The sequence below is a fragment of the Eufriesea mexicana genome, unplaced genomic scaffold (genome assembly GCF_001483705.2).
Source record: "Eufriesea mexicana isolate 0111107269 unplaced genomic scaffold, ASM148370v2 scaffold1018, whole genome shotgun sequence".
NCBI classification, from domain to species: domain Eukaryota; kingdom Metazoa; phylum Arthropoda; class Insecta; order Hymenoptera; family Apidae; genus Eufriesea; species Eufriesea mexicana.
In genome coordinates, this window is record NW_016909145.1 from 236,683 (window position 1) to 260,533 (window position 23,851).

At 36.1% G+C, this 23,851-nt stretch overlaps 1 protein-coding gene across 1 annotated transcript; it reads right to left on the minus strand.

Annotated features, from left to right (window-relative positions):
• Positions 1-4,132: 4,132 nt before the first annotated feature.
• LOC108547415 (cytochrome b5 reductase 4) lies at positions 4,133-23,751 on the minus strand. The gene is given in 12 exon segments (XM_017899926.1): positions 4,133-4,349; positions 4,500-4,658; positions 4,734-4,820; positions 5,455-5,616; positions 5,618-5,726; positions 6,212-6,434; positions 6,556-6,818; positions 7,629-7,791; positions 7,888-7,988; positions 13,166-13,336; positions 21,382-21,704; positions 23,674-23,751. Coding segments are annotated over 11 exon segments (1,722 nt in total). The 5' UTR covers positions 21,611-21,704; positions 23,674-23,751; the 3' UTR covers positions 4,133-4,294.
• Positions 23,752-23,851: the final 100 nt, after the last annotated feature.

A 23,851-nucleotide genomic window follows, 5' to 3' on the forward strand; every position in this document is an offset into this window, starting at 1 on the left:
CTTCATACCTCGGCACCCTCCCGATCGGGCCTAGCTCAATTCCAGTCACTGTCGCACTCGCCAAGACTTACACGTGGACCAAGGATAGTCCCTGAACCAATGAAACTTCTAGTGTCAACGCGAGGGCCCTGCTGGGCGGTTGCCGGCCAAGACAGACACTTCGCATCCCAGCCACACGGGGTAGAACTTAATCATCCCTGTGGTCTAACCGTAGATGGTACTAGTCCGTCAGCCAGCATGTGCCCGAGCCCCAGTCGCGTACGACTTAGGCAGCGGACCGCCCCGTCGAGGTCAGAAGACGCACTGATCCGAGGGGGTCACCCTGGAACCCGATGCATGACGAGATTGACAGTGACTGGAAATGAGTGTCGGAGACGAGTCGTGAGGATGACTTACGAAGTATGTACTTATCGAGTACACGAGAGCACGTCGCGTAGGCTAGTCGGTACTTACGAACGATCGCGATTATCGCGAGAACAATTATGTTCTATTTGCTAAACGAGGGGGATAAGAAAATGATAGAGAATTTATAAATTTCGCTCCAAGTTAGGTAGCTTACCTTTGTACAGATAGCGCGCACATGATACTTAGTCTATGGATCTATCTTATGATTACTTAAAAGTAAACGCACGCATCGTTCATTGATGTGTCGCAAACAGAATCTTGAGAAACCTAAAAGCTAAAACAGAATATATTATTGTTAATATGTAGCTGAAAGGAAAGGGATTAGTACGAGGAAACCATCAAGGATAATAACCAAATGGAACGAGCAAGCCAACGACGAGACAGAAACATTCCAACGGTGAGATATAAACATACCAACGAGGAAGCGCTCGAGTATTATACGAAATACTCGAACGTTCTAACGAAAACAAACCGAACGGAAGTCGTAAAATTTGTGAACGGAAAGATTTAGCCAACGATGAGACATAAGTAAACCAACGACGAAGCATTCGAATATTGTACGAAATACTCGAATGCTGAAACAAAGAGACAAATAGAATGAAAGAAATAAAGTCTGAAAGAAAAATAATTAGAACCTGAAAGAAGAAATTATTGTTAAATTATTTAAGAGAGTGGACAATGGCCACTGAACAGCCATTGATCTAGCCAACGATGATGTACAAATAAACCAACGACGAAGCATTCGCATATTGTAAAAAAGACTCGAATGCACAAACAATGAAATCTGGAATAAAAGAAATAGAATCTGAAAGAAGAAAGATAATTAAAACCTGAAACAAAAAGAAAAAATATTAACGCGGACCCTCCGAAGTCGAGGCGACAACTGGTTCGAGCCTGCACGCGGGCCCCTTATATAGCGGCGGCCGGACGAAGATCGGCGAAAATTTCCGAACTTTACCGATTCCTTTGAAAGTTACTTTTGCCTTATAATAACTAATAATTTATTAACTTTTTTTACTTTTATCGTTAATATACGTTGTAAACTATTTGTTATGAATGATTTTAATTAGGTATTAACAATAAATTTATTAATTTATTAACTTTTTGTAAGTTACGAATACATTTTAACACAAATACGTCGTTTGTTTAAGTAGTAGCTAATAATATATTAACTTTTTTGACTTTTATTGTTAGTATACGTTACAAACTATTTGTTATCAATAATTTTAATTTGCTATTAACAATAAATTTATTAATTTATTAGCTTTTTGTAAGTTACGAATACATTTTAACACAAATACGTTGTTTGCTTAAATAGTAGCTAATAATTTATTAACTTTTTTACTTTTATCGTTAATATACGTTACAAAATATTTGTTATTAACAATAAATATAGCAATTTATTAACTTTTTGCTAATTATAAGTAGACTTCAATGCGTTACAATTTCAAGTAATAGTTAATTATTTATTATTTTTGTTCACTTTTATTATAAATTTTCATTGCGAACAATTTGTTATTAACAATATTAATTTATTACTAACGATAAATATAATAATTTGTAAACTTTATTTATGATTTCGCAATATAAATTTCTGTAATGCATTTATATGAAGTATTTTTATGATTTATGCAATTTGTTATTAACAATTTTAATTTATTAATAATACGTTTGATAATTTATACATTTTTTATAAACTACAACTGCATTCGCGCTTCCATAGGATAAATTTACATTCTATAGTTAGAGTACTTTTTATTAGTACACTTATTTGGAAGCACTAAAGATTATGGTAAAGGATTTTGTTTCAGTATGCGATATGGGAAATTTGAGTAAATTTGAAATGAAGTGTTTTATATTTTGCAGAATAATAATGTTATTTATTGTACCTCTTGCTATATAGGAAATGAAAAAATAATATTTATATTACTTTTTTGAAAATCCAATTACGTTGAGATGGTAATATAGGGAACGCTAACAGTGATGTTAGTATTAATAATTACGTCTCTTGCCTTAATTCAGTTTACTCGGTACACTGTAAACTCTGTCAAGAGAGAGGCTAAGCTCCTTGAATATTTATCCACCACTGCTCCGTGAGGTTTACCTAATTCATCTACGAAATCGTAAACACGTTTTACATTGCAAACGACGCGATATTCCCGTCAGCCTCGTTCTTAATTCTGAAACTCGGCGAAATATGGAAAGGAATACTGTGGCCAACTCAAACATCTCCCTTTACATATTTAATACAAAACATAAAGCAAATACCTTTACTTATTATCTAAAATAAATCTAATTCGTTAATGTCTGGAATTCTCACAATAGATTTTATTTAGAAGAAATTTTTAATTACAAAGCTACTTTAACTTAAATTCCTTTCTAAATTAAATTCATTATTCTAAACGAAATCATCGCTAACCCGTCTGTTAAGTTTTTAATTAAAATAAATCCAAAAATTCTCGCAGAGTTTCCAAAGAAAGAAAATAAAAGAAAAAGGGAACGCGATGTGATAAGGAGCCATTGAATATTCATTTATTTCTGATAACAACTATGTACACACATATACATACACATAGGCGTATTTAACATGTACGTAAATGTAGGAAGTGGTCCATACTCGAATGTGTTTGAATAATATTAACCACGTCGCTCAGCAACGTGAACCCATCTCCGTCAAACACGGTCATCTTCGACTCAAACCATACATGGTCAAATCAGAGGATACTCGGTCGATAAAAATACTTCCACGAGTTCTCTAACCTTCTCCATTTTTACAATATATTTCAATTCTCTTTACGTTACACGAGGGATCAAAGAACTTCAATTCTGCTGATACTTCTCGGTATGTCGTTAATTTTAGAACGCTTCTGTGATTAGGCCATGTTGTTGGTTAAGATTCTAGAGTCCCCCCAGAGTTCTAAGGCCCCTGTTTGGCACGGTGTTTTACTTCCAAGAAAAAGGACCAAGATTACTTAAATATCGCTCTAATCTATCACGTAGAAATTGAAATCGATGACGATTATATTCTTTTCTCACAGAGTAGATCGTAAGTTTTCTTGTTGGGTATGGTCAAGGTGTGCTATTTCGGTTTACTTTAGGAAATAGCACCATGGTCGTTTCGAATTGGCCTGCTTCTGAAAATACGTCTGAATATTCCCAAATAAATCGTTCAAAATACACACATAGCTCTCTGAATGATAGATTAAAAGACGTCGTTTGTAAAAATAATTTATCCTCGCGAACCATGTAGAAAGTATGGACGCTTGTACGCATAGCTTGTCCCATAAAATCCAAAGACTTTCATCCGTGATCCTTAGTCCTATCTTTTCTTTTTATTTTTCTTTTTATTTTTCTTCGAAATTCGTAGATATGGTACAAAGTGTGCGCATCTACTGATAGTAAGTACAAATATACAGGTGTTTGCTCTTGTGTATTGCGTTCGACGATGTCAGATCGAATATATCACTCAAACGGAAGACATAAGTCTAACAGAAAATGGAAAAAAGAATGGAAAATGAATTCCCTTCCAATATTCTATATACAGAACTTTGGTTCTAACAATTTCCTTAGGCTTCTGAATAAATTCTGATATTAACATCCAACGAAAAAGCTCGTTAGAAGGCGAACATTTCCTTCTATTAAAAATATTGCAAAATTATTTGAGTTTATTTGTTCAATCATCTAGTATCTATTTCCTAATTAAATTCCTGCTAGAGATTGTGGGCGGAAATAGGAGTAAAAGTATCCAAAAGGCTCTTTTTAAAAATTCGACGACATGACACGTGATTACTTCCTTGAGGGAAAGCTCGGCTACCGGTGTTTGTACATGTCTGCCAATGTTCCTACGTTTGGTATCAAAAAAGAAGGGATACACTTTCGATGAGTACAGCTAATCGTCGAATTCGTACATCTGGTAGGGCTTCCAATCAAGTTTCTGGAGACATCTAAAAAATATATACATAATGTTTGCTCCATATAAAATATATAATTCTTTGCACGTCTTTCTAAGTTCATTGCTATCCTTTTACATAACTCAATTTTGTAAATGAAATATTAAGACTTAGTAATTAGGGTGGTAAATCTATTTCACTCACTTTTTCGCGGATTGTATGAATCCTCGAGGTCCACAAGTGAAAACACACGCATCAGGGGAACTCCCTGCGACTAGTTCCTTTAATAAGTCATCGGACACCGTACCACGTCTGCCTGTCCACGTGCTTCCTGCTTGTGAAAGAATATGTGTAACTTTTAACCTGAAACGTGACAATGTTTCATGTAAGAACAATAAAAATCGAAATTCAGAAGAATTAATTAATCTTTTCTCTCACTTTTTGTCTGCGCTAGCCTTTTCTAGTTGCGCCACGTAAAACATGTTGTCTTCGTCCTTGTTGAAATTAAGTAGATTTATGGTCTTCCTGAAGCATTAGATAAATTATGGAATTACAAAGTTGCTGAAGGTTGCTAACTTATAGACTATTTACGTAATACAACAATTTCATGATAATATAATTCAGTTATTGAAACTAAAAGAGGTACATGTTGTCGACGTCCAAGAAACAAAATATCAATATTTAAAATACATGGCCATTCGTCATCACTTTCACAGGTGGCCTATACATCTCCATAACATTACTTTCAAAACTACTTTCCCCAAACTGAAAGTAGAAAACAATTCACTGCTATATTTCATTCTCTTGACTCTACAGAACTAACAAAGTAGCCATTTCAAAATAACATCACACACTGTGCCAAAGATTTATGGTAGTCTCGAGAAACATACTCTCAGCTATGCCAAATATTTTCCTTAAATTAATTCTGATCACCAGACAAATAGAAATTTATTTAAATTGATTCGACACCGATTGAATCAATAAAATTTATATAACTCTCGTGATATTCTCTTTTATACCATAGAATTTTAATGAAAAGAATTTCTCTCCATATTTATTTCCATAATTCCAAATACATCCTAGGTGTTAATTTTTACTGATCCGTATAAAAATAATTCTACAGATATAGAGTAACGAATGAAAACGAGAAGATACTAACACACTACGTCTGGCCAAAGCTCGTTGAATGATGCCAAGCATAACGGTCAAGCCAGTACCACCAGCCAGCATATGAATGACAGAATAACGATCAAAGGTTTCTACTACGAAGGCACCTAAAGCATTGCTCAAGAAGAGGGTCTGACCAATCTGAAGAGCGGATTGGGTACTTCTTGATCATCAGACACAGGCAATCGGACTTGTAGTTCGGCGCCATGTCATCAGGGTGAAGGCACGGTGGGACAGGCGTGTACGATCGCGATACTTCCATCCCTGAAACGGAATACTTGATAATTCTGAATTCAATGAAAGTTTTCAGAAGACGATTTTAAAGCATTCAGTGATTTTCTGTGAGGATGGTCAATAAATACTAAGTCACCTACATGTGGAGATGCTAACTTCAACAAGGAGTAGATACTAGAAACAGAAGCTTTAATAAATAATAGATCTCTAAGAAATTTTTTGACGAAGTTATTTAAGAAATGAAAGTAACACATTTTTGGCAACTATAATTAATAAATAAATATGAAATTATAGACTTATGAATTACAAGATAAAAATTGCAAAAAAAAAGGAGTCTAATATTAATTCTAATGAATTAATATTTTATAATGGCTAATTAACATAATGGCCCAATTATCATAATGGCTAACTGTTTGTAGAAATACTGATCACATCCTATTTCTTCTAAATTTCATTAATTAATCGGTTGAAATGAATTTGGACAATGAAAGTAGCTACATGGAGGTGATATTCACCCATAACGGTCATCTTGGCTTCCAAGTGCCTGCCTATGGGTATCACTTCTAAGAAATATTTCGCTCGGACGACTAACAGGTGAACTAACTTAGAAAGTGGTTTATTCGTAAGTACTTCGTATTCTTTGTACGTTCGACTATTCGTGTTTGTCTCTCTGGATATTGTTTGGCTACCCTGAGACTTCCATATCTCTTTCTTCTTCTTCGTAAGTGTAAAATCGACCTGCATAAAGCAGAAAGTAAAATTCAGTACTCTTAATTTTAATATCAAACGTGTTGTTACACTTTATATATAGACTTGGAGTTTTTCTATCCACTAAGATATGATGTTTTCATTCCATTACCTCCATCGTGTCAAAGTTTCTGGTGCACACAGGCGGCCATTCTATTCCCGCAGTCAATTCCAGCTGATGCGTTATTATATTCTTCTCGAAAAATAGTTTGAAGACCAACTTCGAGTCGCTTATCCTACTTAATTGATAGCACACGCCTGGATAGTCGCGCATCGTTTGATAAAACAACGTGATCGAGTTGGATGTCTGTCTCCAGTCCATTTTTAGATTCGGTATACCGTCGTCTGGCACATTTTCTTGACTGGCATTACGAGCTAAAAATGAACAATTTTGTTTTAATGACATGAAGCAGTATAACGAATCTCTTAAACGACTACAGCTCTCTTAAATTACATGTCTATCCTCAGAATTTGACTACTCCTCTACAATCCTCTTATAATACTACCAACTACCCACTCTTCACCCAGTCTTTCAAAAAGGCCTCAGTGAATACTTTACTTGTCACCTAGTTTATAATTTTCCCAAATAAAAATAACGCAAAATTCTAGGTACTCTCCCTAACCTACAATATCATTATTCCTTCTTAATTCAAACTATGCAACTCCATCAATTGAAACAAAATATTCGCTTTACCGTAGTTCTAGCCTACCATAAATATCACACATTTTTCTTACTAATGATTTTTAGAATCTCATAAATATCATAAGATATGTATATCTATTCATATATCACAATGATAAGCAAAGTTATTAGTCTGGTAACATAGAGTCTGTACAATCCACGCATCAACATAAACACGTCAAAAATCAATCTCACACATAGACTACCAAAACGAAAAATCCAACCATCCAGGAAATCCTTTTACTCGTTCTGAAAGCCAGCGGTATCAAGAATAGAGTGCATATCTACATCGGTCGCAGCAACCCACGTACGCATCCCATTCGACGATTCGTTTCCCTCAACATTTAAGTCCCGACAATGGCACAAAACCGTTCTAAAGGTCACGAACGTGCATTTTTCTGCGCGTTGACAATCGGAAGAATCGCCAAGGCTCCCCGGACACTTGTTCCTTTTATCAGCATCGACGGGACACAAGCGGGCAGGATCGATGCAGGCCTACTCACTCGTGCAACTCGTTATCGGGTTGAACGTCGTCGAGGAACAATTGGTCGTGCTCGAGACAGCGTTTTCCATCGGCGACGAGGTGGTGCCGCTGACAGAGCCTCGGCTCAGCCTTCCCACCACGCATTTCTGTAGGATGCTCTGATAGTTGACCCAAGCGTGCACCTGCAACGAACGATCTATGGGTACGTAAAAATGATCGTCGATCAACGCGGGACCGACACGTTGGTTTGATTCAAGTACGGAAGTTGCCGGACTTACGCTTTCGAACAGCATCGTGGCGTCCTTCCCAACGCCTCTCATCAGCTCGTTGATCCCTCCAGGGTGGAAGTCCATGTAACGGGTTACGTTGAAGACGATTCCTGCGGATCAAGCATTGCTTTGTTACTTAACAGTTCCATTTGCGATATCTTTCGATTTTATGCTAGACCTATCACAGGCTAAACGATCGTTTGCAAATTTTTAATTAAAAATTCTACACTCGGTGTTATCATTTAGCCTGCTCAATCTTCTCGATATTTGTTTCAATGTATGTATTATAAATTTTTCGATATTTTTTTTTATTCCATTTCCTTTGAAGCTCTTCCTCCATTGTTCCATCGACCGATCATTTGACTAGGTTTGGTAGGTTTAGTGTTAAATATTTTTAGATTTAATTTAATAAATTAATAAATTATCAGTTGCAGACTCGACGATAGGTGAAACATGGACTCGAAATCTTCAAACGTACCATTTCAATGAAAAGATCGTTGGAATCTTCCATTGTGTGCCTTCCATATTGATTTACAGAATCAAGGAAATGGCCTCGCATTCTTGGAAACTGGCGTTTTCGACGTAGCGTTAAATTCATCTTTTCGTTTCTCAATTCTTTTTTCCTATTTTAAATAATTTTGTAATTCAACGATCAATACTTTACAATAGATCTACGTGTAATTTAAAACAGTCTAAGTAGCTCTAACCTCAAAAAAAAAATTTAAAAAGCAAGAAAAGCAAGAAAAAAGATAACAGAATATTTTATTTATAAATATCAAATACATTCCCTTTAGTTTTCTTTCATTTTTTAAATTAATTCTTTCACTTAAATAATTTAGTAACTTAATAATCAATTCTTTATACTGGATCCACGTGTAATTTAAAACAGCCTAAGTAGTTTCAAACTCAAAAAAGAAAAATGAAGAGAGGAGAAAGAAATATCTCGATGTTTTCTTCCATTTTTAAATTAATTCGAATATTTCGCAGAAGTACCACGGGTCATGAGAAATTCTCTGAGTCAGCCTTCATTCGATATGTTGGGTCACGCGCGATCGCAAAAATACGCCGGCAAATTTCATAGGTGGAATTAAAATAGGCTGGCCAGGGTTCGTGACGGACGTAGAATAAATATTGAACGATTCGACGTTGCTCGATGGACGGGGAAAGTAAATTTTAATCAGACTAAAAGCGGACGTTCAACGCTGCTCGATATCGTTTTCCCTTCCTCTTCGTGGCTGTCGTTCGTTTTCTTTTCCACGAGAAATGCGCTTTCTCACGATCCTCTGGCCATCGATTATCTCGGTGTAGAGTAAAGGATGTCTTTTTATAAATTTAGAAATTTTAACGATAAATCTTCCATGCATTTCGGTCAAAAGTTCACCGGTCAACGTTGCCATTTTGGTCCCCAATTTAATTTTTCTCCCACTTCACTTCAACTATGGGTGTCCGAAGACCACTGAATTAAAAATACAGGGAAGTGGTTTTGATAAAAACGCCGGTAAATTGTAATAAATACCTCGGACACGCTCCATCGAATCATAATAATTTCAACTTCCGGTATCGAGCGGAAATCGGTTTTCTATGCCGGAAGTCGAGATTTTCTAATGGAGACAGGCATTTTTTTACACATTCGAATTCTACACTAAAGGATTTGAGAATTTTCGAAAATGTATAATTTTATCCTAGGAATAAATTTTAATTAAGATAATTAATAAATTTATATAACTTATAAAATATAATTTTATATATATAATTTATATAGTATAATTTGTGTCCTAGTATTTCTTATTATTCTATTATAATTTTTCTAATATACCTAAAATTTTCTTTTCCCATTCTTTCATTCCCTAATTATTTCATTAATTTATTTCTTATCAATCAACTCTCTAAATTAATTTTTATAATAATAATAATATTGTTATTTAACTTTTACTAAAAATTCCTCAAATAATTTTATATTAATTATTCTGTAATGATTTTACTTTCAATTTTATTATTATCATCTGGAATATAAAAAGCAGTTGCTGTTTGAAGGTTCCTTTGAGGGGAAAATGAGATTGATTATCCGTGAAAAAACATATTAAAGGAAAGAAAGAGTACATTCGGTACACGTGAAATGCAAAATATTCGAAGAATGCAACGTTAAAGATATTTTCAAAAGTTAGCGATTTTAAGCGAATAATAAAATAGCGTAAAATACACACGGTTATACATCGTAGAGCAGCGTGAAGATATCTTTCGAACGATGTGTCAACGTGTATTTTATTTTTAAGGAAGATGATTTAACTCTTCAGAGTCCAAAGAACGTTCGTATCACAGTTGCAGACTAATTCCATAGGATTAACAGGCGGCAGATTAATTTTTGCATTAATATTTAATCAATGACGCGATGTCCGATAGACTCTACGTGACAATCCTACGTGATTTTCAAATCCTCGTTATAAAACCGTGAAAACTGCCGATAAAAATTTGCACGATATTTTATTTTAATAACCAACTACTATAAGTGCACGTGTGTATAAATAAATCTTGTTACAGAACCGTGAAAACTGCCGATAAAAATCTGCACGATATTTTAATTTAGTAACCAACTACTATATATACACGTGTGTATAAATAAATCTTGTTAAACGCTAACTATTCCTGTAACAATTAATCCTGTAAATATTTAAATTAAAATTGTCAAATTAGTACTGTCAATAAGAATAACTAGCTTTGACCAATTTTTAGTTTAATTAATAATTATTGAGAACACATTCACAGCTATTTTTGGCAAAATTATCGCAAATTTCTATCTTATTATATTTATTTTTGTCGTACCATTTTAACAATTATTATTTATGTATACTATATTTAAATATACGTTATAATAATTCAAGTATTCCATCAGTGGTACTAGTATTAATACTAGTTACTCTCTTCTAAGTATTATTATTAAAAGTATTCCTATTAAAATGAATAATGTACACATAATATTAATATAACTAATTATTACTAATATTATAAAAGTATTATTATTAAAAGTATTACTATTGAAAGTATTCCTTTTAATCCAATTGCAATATATCTACACCCATTTGTATCAGTATCCAAAAATGAATCAAAAGGTATTACTATTAAAAGTATTCCTTTTAATCCAATTCCAATATATCTACATTTATATCAGTATCCAAAAATGAATTAAAACGTCGTCAATCACTGTCACTTAACGAACCCAGCATGAAACCAATTTGGTATTAACAAAATTAACAAAAACAAGCTATCAATTATACAAATATACTGTTTCATCAGTATCGATACTATTCCGAGTTTGCATTTCGAGCTTAAATAACAAGAGATTACAAACGAAGATACCATAGTGACGATAATTGGTAACAGTTCCTCAGGCGTACAGAGCCATGGATGAGAAAAGAAAACGAAGCTTTATAAGATAAACTAGATGGAACTTGAACTGGCATCGAGTTTAATTCCACGTCGGCCCGAATTCTCTTATTTTACTTAATTTCCAACGAGCTTCGCGAAGACGTCCTTGCCCGATGTGCTCGTTACTGCGCTCTTAAGCCCGGTTTCCACGCGGAAACACGTCGAGAGCGATATCGCGTTACCAACAAACGCGATTGCTCTCGGCCATCGATTTTACTTTCTCCGATTTAATTTCAATTAAACGGTGTACTTTCGAGCCACCGTCTTTGCTCGTGCAAACGGGATTAACGCGTAATCCCATTAGTGGAAACTAGGTTTTGCAGTTTCAGAGAACCCTGGCTGCAGTTCGACGCCAGTTGAAGTTTGGAAGTTGGGCGGGAATTTAGGTGTTTCGGTGATTATAAGGCGAGAAAGATAAGGAGATTTGGGGTTTCGATACTGTGCATGTCGCACATGCAGAGAATCGAAATTCTGGTTCAGGTGTTTGAGAGGTTATGGTTGAGAAAAGTGAGACAGAACGATAATAGAATTATCTATAAATAATATAAATAATATAATAAATAATATATGATATATATAAATAATATATATAAATAATAGAAATAATAGAAAAATCAAATGGCGCCGATTTCGGATATTTTATTTTTTGAAATGGTAAGTCTGAAGAATCAAAATTGAGATATTTGAGAGGTTATGGTCGAGAGAAGTGAGACAGAACGAGGATACAATTATTAAATGGCGTCGATTTCGGATATTTTATTCTTTGAAATGGTAAGTTTGAGGGATCAAAATTGAGATATTTGAGAGGTTATGGTTGAGAGAAGTGAGACAGAACGAGGATACAATTATTGAATGGTAACGAAACGAATGATTTTGGATATTTTTCTTTTGGAAGTCGTAGATTTGGAAAATCGAAATTAAAGTACTTGGGAACTTATGGCCGAGAGAAGTGAGATAGAGTAAGGTTATAATTATCAAATCTGACGAAACGACTGGTTTCGAATATTTTATTTTTGAAAATGGTGGGCATAGAAAATCGAAATTTGGGAAATTATGATTGAAACAAGTGAGACAGAATAACGCAAATATTAACACTAGAACTACCAATCCAGTCAAAAAGCCAGGTCTCAGAATTTTCCTTCTTACAATTACTAAAAATATATACCTGCTTTTAACAAAGATTAATGTCGACTCATATTGAGATAGACCTGTAATTAATACATTTACTTATCCTAATCTTAAAAGTCAATTTACTATCATTTATACCTATTATGTTTAAGTGTCCATTAAAGATTTCTAATTCTAACGTTAGAAGCATATATCAAGCTAATTTTTATAGAAATAATATTGACTTTTACTTGGATAAAAATGTGGTTATGCCTATTTATCCTTATCATACCACTTCAATTATTGTGCCATTTGTGGGTATTTAGATGCCTAATACAAATTGACATACTATATTATACTTTCTTAGAACTTGATATGTAGCAATTAATTATAGCAAAGTGGCAAAGGACATATGACACATTTTCAGTTGAAAATTTCAGTAACAATATAGAAAAATATAAACGAAATTACGTTTAAATATAAATAGATTCTCAGAACTTGCTATTCAGGCACGTGAAATGCCAAACTTCGTATTGAAGCAAAACTGAGAAGAAAAAATTCTCGCGTTTAAAAGCATCACTTTAAAGAACAGAGTTAGTACTTGGATATGCAAGCGAAATGTTCGAATCCTATCTCGGATTATCATAAATTACCATGATCTGTCATCCCGATCTTCAGGAGCTCTTTGCTCGCTGATCTCTGTACCTAATCACCGTATCTAAATTTGGTCAAGGAATGAGTTTCAGTGGAATCATACCTCGAATCGCGATCCAAGCGTCGTTTTGCTTGTTATGGCTGGCCAATTCGGACAAAGTTACGACACGTGGAACTCCACCGACGCCGGTTAAATCGACGCCAGAGTTGCCCAGTCGGATCCAGTCCATCAAACTATGGCCAGGTGCTAACGCCGTTTTATTTCGGGGGTTGCCTGTAAACACCGTAAAACAAACGCTTGTTTGCCTGGTATTTAGATACACTGAAGTAGCATTCGCATAAGAGAGATAAAAAGAAATATATTTTTAGGAATTAGGTCTCCGTGGCAGGAGCCTTGGACAGCGTTGGGTGTCGACCACCCATGGCTTTATCGACAAAAATATTTCCTGTATTCTGTTGGTCATCGGGTGAAAAATGAATTATCAGTGAGATTTTATACTCACGGTTAAATAGTGCAATGTGTGCCGTGACATGGTATAAAAAATATAAAATAAAGGTAATATTTGTTATATTAGTATTTTCATAGTATTTCATTTTGTCACTGAAACGTAGTATCATAATGATATAATAATATTTTATATAATTGGTTATTTAAAAATTTCACAATTTTGATACCCTGAAATACTATCAAAAATATAAAATAAAGCTAATATTTGTTATACTAGTATTTTCCTAGTATTTTATTTTGTGATTAAAACGTTGTATCATAATGATATAGTAATATTTTATATAATTGGTTATTTAAAAATTTCACAATTTTGATACCCTGAAATACTATCAAAAATATAAAATAAATGTAATATTTGTTATACTAGTATTTTTGTAATATTATATTTTGCAATTGAAACGTTACTTTGATATAGTAATGATATAGTAATATTCTATATAATTGGTTATTTAAAAATTTCACAATTTTCGTATCGTGAAATGGTACCAAAATTATAAAATGAACGTAATATTTATTATACTAGTATTTTCGTAGTATTTTATTTTACGATTGAAGCATCGTATCGTAATGCTATAGTAATATTGCACGTTTCACATTATTCATTCTGCTCGCGTGTTACTGTTTTAATTGCGTCCGTTCTAGATGGATTATCAAAGAAGTTTCGCGATAAACGACCAACGATAGAAGCACAAAGTTCAAGATTTGAGTTGCGAGCAGGTATAACTTTCTAAACGCTTCCAGCTGAAACGAAGTGGCGAGTAAAAATCGCACTCTTCGTTTCTCTATTGCTAATAAAAGTTAATACCTTGCGTACTCGCCTTTAGTAACTATTTTCTCGTTCGAGGTGGCAAACATGATCGCAAACGTAATACCCTGCGTAACGATAATTTGCAACTTTTTGCAATTCTCGACTTCCTTGCTTATCCCTTTGACGCAAGTCTACGTGCATCCATGAGACCGATCATCCTCGTGGCTCGATTACGTAATGATAAATACATATTTACGATCCAAGACTGAGCATGAATTGAAAGAACGATACGATCCACGACGAGACGAGTTTAGCACTAGGCAAATCGAATCGAACTGATTGCTATCGGATATTTTATTTTCGCGATTATTGCAAGCATGCAGATATAACTCTGATAACATTAAGATTGACTTTTATCGTAATTATAATTCATCCACGATATTTCTAAATTACTCGTAATATATTATAATTCTCCCACAATGTATTTCCACTAACATGATACGAATGGATTGATGGAAAACAAATGACAATTTTTACTAAAATCTCTTTTTAACACACCCAATATATCAAAACGAATTACCATAGATAACTGCGGAATTAATTTCGACTTGACGATAAAAGACAAAATCAACAGAAAATTGAACACAGGTGTAGCTACGAAAATCATACTAAATTTCAATTAATAATACACCTGATAACACATATATTTTACAATTCAGAATACAAGCAACGAAGAATCCGATAAGCAGTCAACACGTGAATACCAGGATTACTCTACAAAGTCTAATTTTTGTGATACGAGCATGATCGATAAGAATAATCTTATGAAAATAGGCGATTGCCAAACTTCGTCGGTGAGATCCATTTTGTTCCATTAAATAAACGATCATTTATTTCCCATCGTAATAAACCGGATAATATATTTCCGTGTAATAATTTCAGATAAAATGGAACCCAGTGAAACCGATATTCTTGGATCTAACTTGGAACTCGAGTTACTGCTTATCCCTCGGCGGCCATTTGCAAATTCGCGTGGACCGGTTGCTCGGAAGCTCGAGGAGCGCGAAGAACTCGATGGACGCGAACGTTGGTAGAATCGGGACGCGAGTAAAACTAATGGGCAATTATCGTTAATTACTGACCGTCCTGAATCTGCAAACCGAGACTCTGCGGAGACCCGTCGCCGTCCATGACGGAAACCAAAGACGCGCCGCAGCATCGTGGCATTTTCTCATCGAAACGTCACAGTCCGCAAACCTTTAACCATCCTCCTGCATAGAAATTGCATTGCATTGAGAGAACAGCCGCTCGGAACGACGGCTTTCGGACAAAAGGAGGAAAAGAAAAATCGCGACAGCGACATTAACTCGTTACGAGGATAATACGCGACAGTTAACCCTCTATAACGCCATGTGACCTGAAAGCTTCGAGAACCCGATGCGCGTTTCGAAGATTATTTTCGTATCTTTCGAGTCGATCACTGCTTTCTTTCGTTAGATATCATTTCGTCAGTGATTACAGCAGATTACAGCAGTTATTGACTTTTCGCCTTCTTATTGGAATGAAAAATTGTAACAGCAATATTTCACGTTGCGCCTGCATGACAATCCGGTTATCGAGGGTTAAAATGCGTCTCTCTACTCTTTGCACTCTGAGTTTGCGTCTCTTGAGCGTTTTATTGATGATTTATTAATAGAATATGATGTATTAATTATTGTAGCTCGTATGCCGCGAGTGATCGCTGTGGTGGTTGTAGAAATCACTATACTGGATCTTGCTTATGCCCACAGTATAATACGATTGTTGGAATGTTTTATTTTCCCTTTGTAAAATGTTTCATTGGTAAAATCTGACGAATTAATGCGATCAGTTTCGCGTTAATATTCTAGGTGAATGAAACGCATGTGAAAATTGTGGCATAATTTTCGTAATGAATCGCATTTGCTCAACGTGCCTGGTGCACATTAACGAGTTAGAGCAGAAAATGTCAGAGTGCAACAGAGTTCACCCTCTGCAACTGGAATTTTATTCAGTTACGGTACAAAAGACATAGTTAATGGTGGATTTAATAAGTGCTATATATATACATCAGGTGCTGGTACAGTGAGACAGTAATGAAGTACAATAATAAGCTACAGTGATATCAGACCATTCCACGTAACAAAGTATCCAATTATACTTTTCAATTTCTCTTTCAGCAAATTGCCCCATTTCATTTCCAAATTTCTCAAATGCACTCGTGAAATGAGAAAACACTGAGACTTATTTATGTACTTTACAAACAGAGAGGACTGCCTCTCTTTAAAATAGATAAAAACAGCTAGCCTCCAACTGCCATCTAATCGGAAAAACAAACCGTAAAGAACGAGAAGCAAGCACCTGGCTAAAAACTCAATGTAGTCACGCGAAATGATATATTTCCACGGAAAATTAAAACCTTTTCACAGAAGCACAGCTACTCGTGCCGGAGGCTATTGTTCCAGCCCGCTAAGACAATCGACTAGCCCGGAAAAACGGCGACGAAATGAAAAACCAGCGAGGGCCGACCCCGAGTAAGCAGGAGTCGCGATTAAACAGACGAAAAACAGGACGCGGACTACATCCCGCGCAAACGGTTGCTTCGCAGCGGAGGAAAAATGCAAACAAACCTCGGCCCGCCATGTCGGGTAGGAACCGCGAAAGAGAAACGGCGGGAACGCGTTACCTGCACGGCGAGACCAGGGCGACGTCGAGAACCCTCATATATATATCCCAGGAAAACGGAAATTAACTCGTACGACCAGCCGTCGATCGATCCTCGTTTCCAGTGTGATCCTTCGTGACCGGAATCACGAGCCAAGAAGAACGTGAGCCACGCAGGACCTGTCTATTCAGAGGAGTCCGTCATGGTGACACCGAAGACATGTCCGTACTAGGAGACTTTCTAAACGAATGTTAAAAGGTTCATCTTCTCTGTCGAACGTCCAGCTGAAGGTAGGGAATGTTCAAGGTACCCGTAAAAGGGTTTTGACGTTAGAGTCTGTAGAGTTAACGAATTGAGAGGATGTCGATTGACACGAGCACTGAACTACGAACTGTTTTAGGAGAACATGATCGCGATAGATGCAGCAAGGCGAAACGTTGATCCCGCGCTGGTGGACTAGAAGGTACTGCACCGAAACATGCGGCCCGATATAGCCCTCGGACAGGTAGATCAATATAGTAGCTACGGCCTGCCTAACACGCAGGATCTCGCCAGTGAGCGCGTGGCTCTCTGGCCGCGGAGATCGACGAAGAGAGCTCTGGTGCCTTCCTCGCTGATTCGGATGAACGCTGACGAATCATCCCTCGATTGTTAACCCTCTCCGAGGAGCTGGCCACGACACGGTTTTATTCGTAGCTTTGCTAGCTAAAGCTGCTTAGCATGTATCGTGGCCATTGTTACGCAGAGCTTCTGAACGACGATGGCTTACACAGGGAGGATTTGGAGACATTGTTCCGCAGTGTATAGTATACGGAATGAATTCTTAGGATGAGAGACTCGGATGTTGGGGATAATAATTCTTCCTCTTTGTACATGACACTCTCATAGTATAGTTATAGAGCTGTTCACGCTGAGGAATTCACCCTTCGATTTTTTATTTGCTTTAAGTATGCTTGGTCATGGATATTATTTCTGTGGAACAGAGTAATGTAGTATGTTAAGTTAGATAGGATTGGAAGAATGGATAAAAGAAAAATGATTAAGGAATTATTCCAAGATTTTTGTTGTCCAATATGTAAATGTCCTGTTACAAGTGCTCGTGCTCTGTGAAGTTGACAGAGGGTTTACTAATTAGAGGGAACTTAATCCTGTTACTTCTGACACGAACAGTTTTCCAGGCAAGTGGATAATGATGTTATTACCCATGAGTAATGTGATGAAGTAGTCATTCGAGTCATTGTTATGCCAGCACTACTACAATTCCTGCAGTTCCTTAAAATACAGGCAATCCCTAAGTTACACCAATTTTTAAACCTAAAATGGAACTAAATAAAAAGAACCTATACTATCAAAAGAACCTTCGCTATCTGGTGCTACTTTCCATTTAATTATCGTAAATCGAAAAACTCGTGGCTCTCTCGATCTTGTGAGAGACCGAATAATACCATCATCGTTTCCATCTTCGCCCAGTATGCGAATCTATCGTTTCTCGAAGGAGGATTCGCTGAAGGAAATGATCAGTTGATACCCGGTAACCGAGGAAAACTCGATTGCTTGATCAGAAGAACCATTTCCACGGGAGATATTGATCTTCCATTACAACATTCTATATCGGATATAAAATTAACAAATGTTTCCTATCTTGCGATGACGCGAAGACCATGACGAACTGTTTCAGTAATGACCGAGAATAAATCCTCCACGTTTTCCAACTAGACAAACATTTTAGTGACATCCTATACGTCCTAATGGGTTTTCGTCTAAGTGCCTTCAAGAGCGTTTATTATGCCAAGCTCCCAATGTTTATGGAATCACCGATGAAAAACATTAAAAACTTTAGTACTTATTCCTAAGAGACGAATCTTATGACTAATCGTGAATGTACTTTTTCTTAAATATATTTAAGGAATAAGAGTGCAAAGAAAAATATCATAAGTATAGTGTTTATCTTTTATCTGTCCTTGATTTCCTTGTTTTATTACCTTTTTTATTGTCAGCTTTTTTATTACCAGATAAGAAATATTGACGTATTCTTCCGAGATATATTTATTATTCAGACGAGAAACATAATGACGTGGAAAAAGTGATCACATTCCGACGCTATTTATACGTGTGTCTAATTTAAACACGTCTACAGAGTCAGATGGTAGCAATGAAAATAATCGATTGATCGGATTCCAGAACCGGGATTAAAACTATTTAAACCAATTAAGGCGTAATATGGCCAATTAAGTTTAATGCTCGATACGTCTGCCGCCTACGTGTTAAAGGATTTAAGAGCCACGCTAAGTGTTCGATTAAAACGTTTACAAGCTCCGAACCCTATGGTATTCGAAGCTGAGCAACGATTATGAAACGCAATCATAAAGAAACGATTCCTTAATGGTATGCTATAACTGGAAGCAAAAATTTTGAGTTCAAGATCGCTAAGTTACTTGGTCTATCATAATAAAATCATGTAAGAATAATACATTTACTGCAAAATATCTATATGTAATTTAGAGTCTACTGAACGTTCATTTGTTACGTAAGACCATTATTCTAATTACAAAAATACCAAGTAAATTAACTATAAATCGACTATACCTAATTTTATCTAACCCTTAACCCCTTGCGGTTCCAAATTGTCTTTCAAGTATATTGAAACATGTGAGAATTAAAATTTACAGAAAACAAGAGTGTATCATTTTTATGACAATGTACATACATACAGGTACCTATATAAGAGACCGAGTAATGGTGAACTAGTTTGAACGCAGAAAAAGGAATAGAACCGCAAAAAGTTAGTACATATTATCCACCAAGGGATGCACAGATAAGCTATAATGTGTTGATTACCAAATTAACGTTTGAAATTTGAAATTCGCTAATTGCCCGTACATTTCATCCCCCTAGATGGACCAAATCGATGACAAAGAATAAAGAAAGAGAATAGTCGTTCAAAATCCCGATCCAGCACCGATTCTCACTATTGAGGAAGGACAGGGGACAGAATGGTTATGCCGAATGGCGCTGCCCTACCCTATCCTGACCCAATAATGTAAATCGGGAACGACTTCCAATGAGAAAAATTGTTTACAGAGGGGAATCGACGATCCCAGTCCCACGATGACTCCTCCTTCCAATTGCGACTCCGAGTAACACCGATTCTCACTATCGGGACAGGACAGGGGACAAAATATACCCGCCAAACGGCCCTGCCCTGCCCTATCCTGACCCAATAATGCGAACCGGGCATGATCCTGCTGAGAATCGATTGCTGCGATGAATGGAGGCATTCAGCCGATGGCGTTCGACTAGCCAAAGCAACTGAGACAACCGTAAAAGCGAGTTTAAAGGTGAATCGAAACGATACATGGAGACGAGATGAACAGTAATCTTCTGTGAAGTACCTATCCTATTGTACATATTGTCAATTTTTCTCTGTCCACTAATATATTTAGAAAGGCTATCTCTTGAAGCTCGAGAACGTAAGGCAAAAGATAAAGACATGGCATCCAAAGTAATCCAATCACTATTTATAATTTGCGCAGAAATTAATACATAGCTGTCGATAACAGCTTTTAATTTGCAAGAATACTACGTTATCGACTGTGGAACTATTAACTGAAATTTTTATTACAGTATTACGGAATTTCCAAGAGGGAGAGTAAAATGATACAATTTTTGTTCCAGCAGACCTTGCTCGGGCATTTATGCGAAGCGATTATGTCAAATCGAATTTCTGGTAAGGTATGATCAAAGTTTGCTTAATTGATAGGATTTAAATTGCGTTTAACAGCAATTAATCACCATTTCGGTTTACTATGATAGCACGTCAAGGATGCTATAAGCCTGGAGACGATTTAAGTTTCACGAAGTTGTGGGACAATTTGCGGGACTTCGGATCGATCCTTGTAAATCGTAAACGACTCAGCACGAGCTACAGGAAATGATGCAACGACGTTTAACAATGATGGATTTCTTTTGATGCACGAGAGAGAAAGAGAAAGAGAGAGAGAGCTTGGTTATTCATACTTTTAACTGTTTGCATGAACAAAACCTTTCTTCGGATGTCGATTTTTGTCTAAAAAGATGGTATTATAATAAATACTTTGGAGCAATTAATTATCATTGTAATTAGTAAACATATGAAAATTACCTCGTAGATAAATTCTAGCCAAAATGAGCTTTACTTCGATATGATCTTACAGAGTTTAGCTTCAGTATTAAACAACCATTCGCGATAAAAATAAAAATAAATTTTACCCTGCATCTGACATCGAAGATCACGCTAATTTTCCAAAAAGCAACTAATTGGTGAGCTGAAATTCTAAATAAGCAAACAGTTAAAAGCTACGCTCAGAAGCTTATTTTCCAACAACAAGTACGCTAACTCACCGGTAGCCGAGCCTGACGATGATCCTGTTTGACTAATTTCCCTAGCGTTCTGGACTTGCTTCACTCGAGCAACTCCACTAGGTAACAATACTGCGTTCTTCGCCAAAACGCTGGTCGGCGACGAGGACTTCATATCAACCTTCTTCATCTTCTCTTGAATGTCCTTGGCATCGTTTTTCGCCTCTACTTTATCTGCTTTTCCTTGGTCCGCATCTGTCCCTTTCTTCATCTTGCCTCTAACCTCTTCTTCCCGTTCAGAAAGGCGGGTTTATAGTTTATACTCTCGCAGCATAAACTATATCATAGTAGCAGCCCACCGAATCCTGAGAAACAAAGGAAAAACTGTTGCATTGACTGGCTCACGTTTGAGAACCGATTCGTTTCGAATGGGGGGTCAAGGTTTCCTTTATTGAAGTTGGTCGGGTTCAATTTAACATGGTTATTGGAATCCATACTGCTATAGTATATACTTGTTTGTAAAACGATAATAACGTTTTGGTCTGTGACATTATTTTGATTATTTATAGAAAGCAACGGTAAGAGAAGGAGAATGTGACAAAAAAAATTGGAAAAATGTGTAATAAAAAATTAGAAATAGAAATCGTAGAGGGTAAAGGAAATTATGATAGGAAAAAAAATGAGATATGTTAAATAACGGTAATAATGGTCAGCGGCAAGCACAAACGGTGCAAGTACAAAAAGATTTAAAGTAAAAGCTACCGATGTCATTTAACTGTGGTACTTAAAATGCCGGAAGTTCCCGCCGTGTACGGAATCGCTGAACAAATAGAGTTGTGACACGCCCACTTAAAATTTTATTTTATCGTGAAGTTATGCGTAATAGGTATCGCGGAGAAATAATCGTTACAAAAATGTAGAAAGCGAAACCGGCAACGGGAGAAGGAAATATTCGCATCACTTTCTCCGTGATTTTCATGTCACGGTGCGAGTAACACACAGAGGTATAATACTTGAATAATTTTCATGGAAAAGTATCTTATTTTAATAAAGAGAAATATCTATGACGAACTTCGTTATGTTACATTTTTATATTATGTAAAGGAATAGTAAAAAGACTGTTTTCGAAAAATTCATGAACCACGCCCATGTTTCTAAATGTTGCAATATATACAAATTCGCGTGAAGAAAGAAATGTATTAAAGAAAGAAATTTCGTACGTTTATGTCCAACGCCACGTATTAACTCAAGTTGTCAACTTACTGCGTCTTTTGAAAGATCGTAAAATTCTAGAGGAAAAGAAAGAATTGAAAAATTCTTTAAATAATTCAATATCAATAAGAACATGTCACTGAGAAATTAAAATAGGTTGCGCGAGCACGAGTGAATCGCAATGCAATGCTAAAAGTAGTTCAATAAACCGATATCCGAAATACATCGAGCGCTATTAAATACACCAGTCAGCAGACATGGAGGAAGAAAGATATACGATGACACGAGGTTAAAGACTGGACAAGACGTACCGGATATAAACGCGATGGAAAAAAGTCATGACTTAATGTTATTGTAATAGCCATACGTGTCGTTACGAAATCATTACTCAAATGGTAATGCAGTAATTTAAGACAAACAAAAATTAAGCGATGTTTTATGAACGAAGAAATAAAAGGCAGTTGTAATACGAACAATAAATGGAACAGTTATTGAGTGCAACTAAAAAAATAATTACGTATAATTTCTTTTTTCCTTGCAATTGGTATATTATATCTTCGATGAGTCATAGTAAATAAAATAACGACTATTAATTTCGACGTAAAAGCAACATTGAGCAATCGCAAATTAGACGTATAAACGCACGACAATTAAATGAGCTATTAAGATAAGTAAAAAAACGCAAAGAAAACGAATGCTAATTTAATTCGTATGAATTTCCAACATCGGCGTAGCAATTTCAAACAGTAGGTAAATTAGCGACGGAGGGTGATGTATGTAAAGCCAGACGTACTCGGTCCAAAGTAGTGTACGTAGCTGCCATCGCAAGGGTGAGAGTCACTCCCGTGTGGAAATATTAATAAAACGATGATAATCAAAGTCGGCCGTGAGTGGGAGTAAGAGACGAGACGGCGAAACGGAATGGCTGGCGTGAGACGACACCCAACTCGTTTTTCGACCTCCAGACTATCCAGAAAATATTCTAATGGATTGTTTGACGTTCTTCGACAACCTTGTGACGCGATCAGAGGAAAAACTCAGGGATTGAAACGCGTGGATAGTGAACACGAACGTTTTCGCGAGACAATACTGCGGCGCGAAGCCGCACGCTCGTGAGCTAACCTCAAAAAGGTGATCGGCAATCGTGAGCCGCATGTCAGGATAGAAGACGTAGGAACCAGTCTTCACTGCACTATACCGCTACGTCGTTAACTTAGCACGAGACGCGGCCAATAATAAAATCACCGAGGATAATGAGCGTTCTTTGTCGAGTGATAAAGAAGCAAGTGGCCACAAAGTG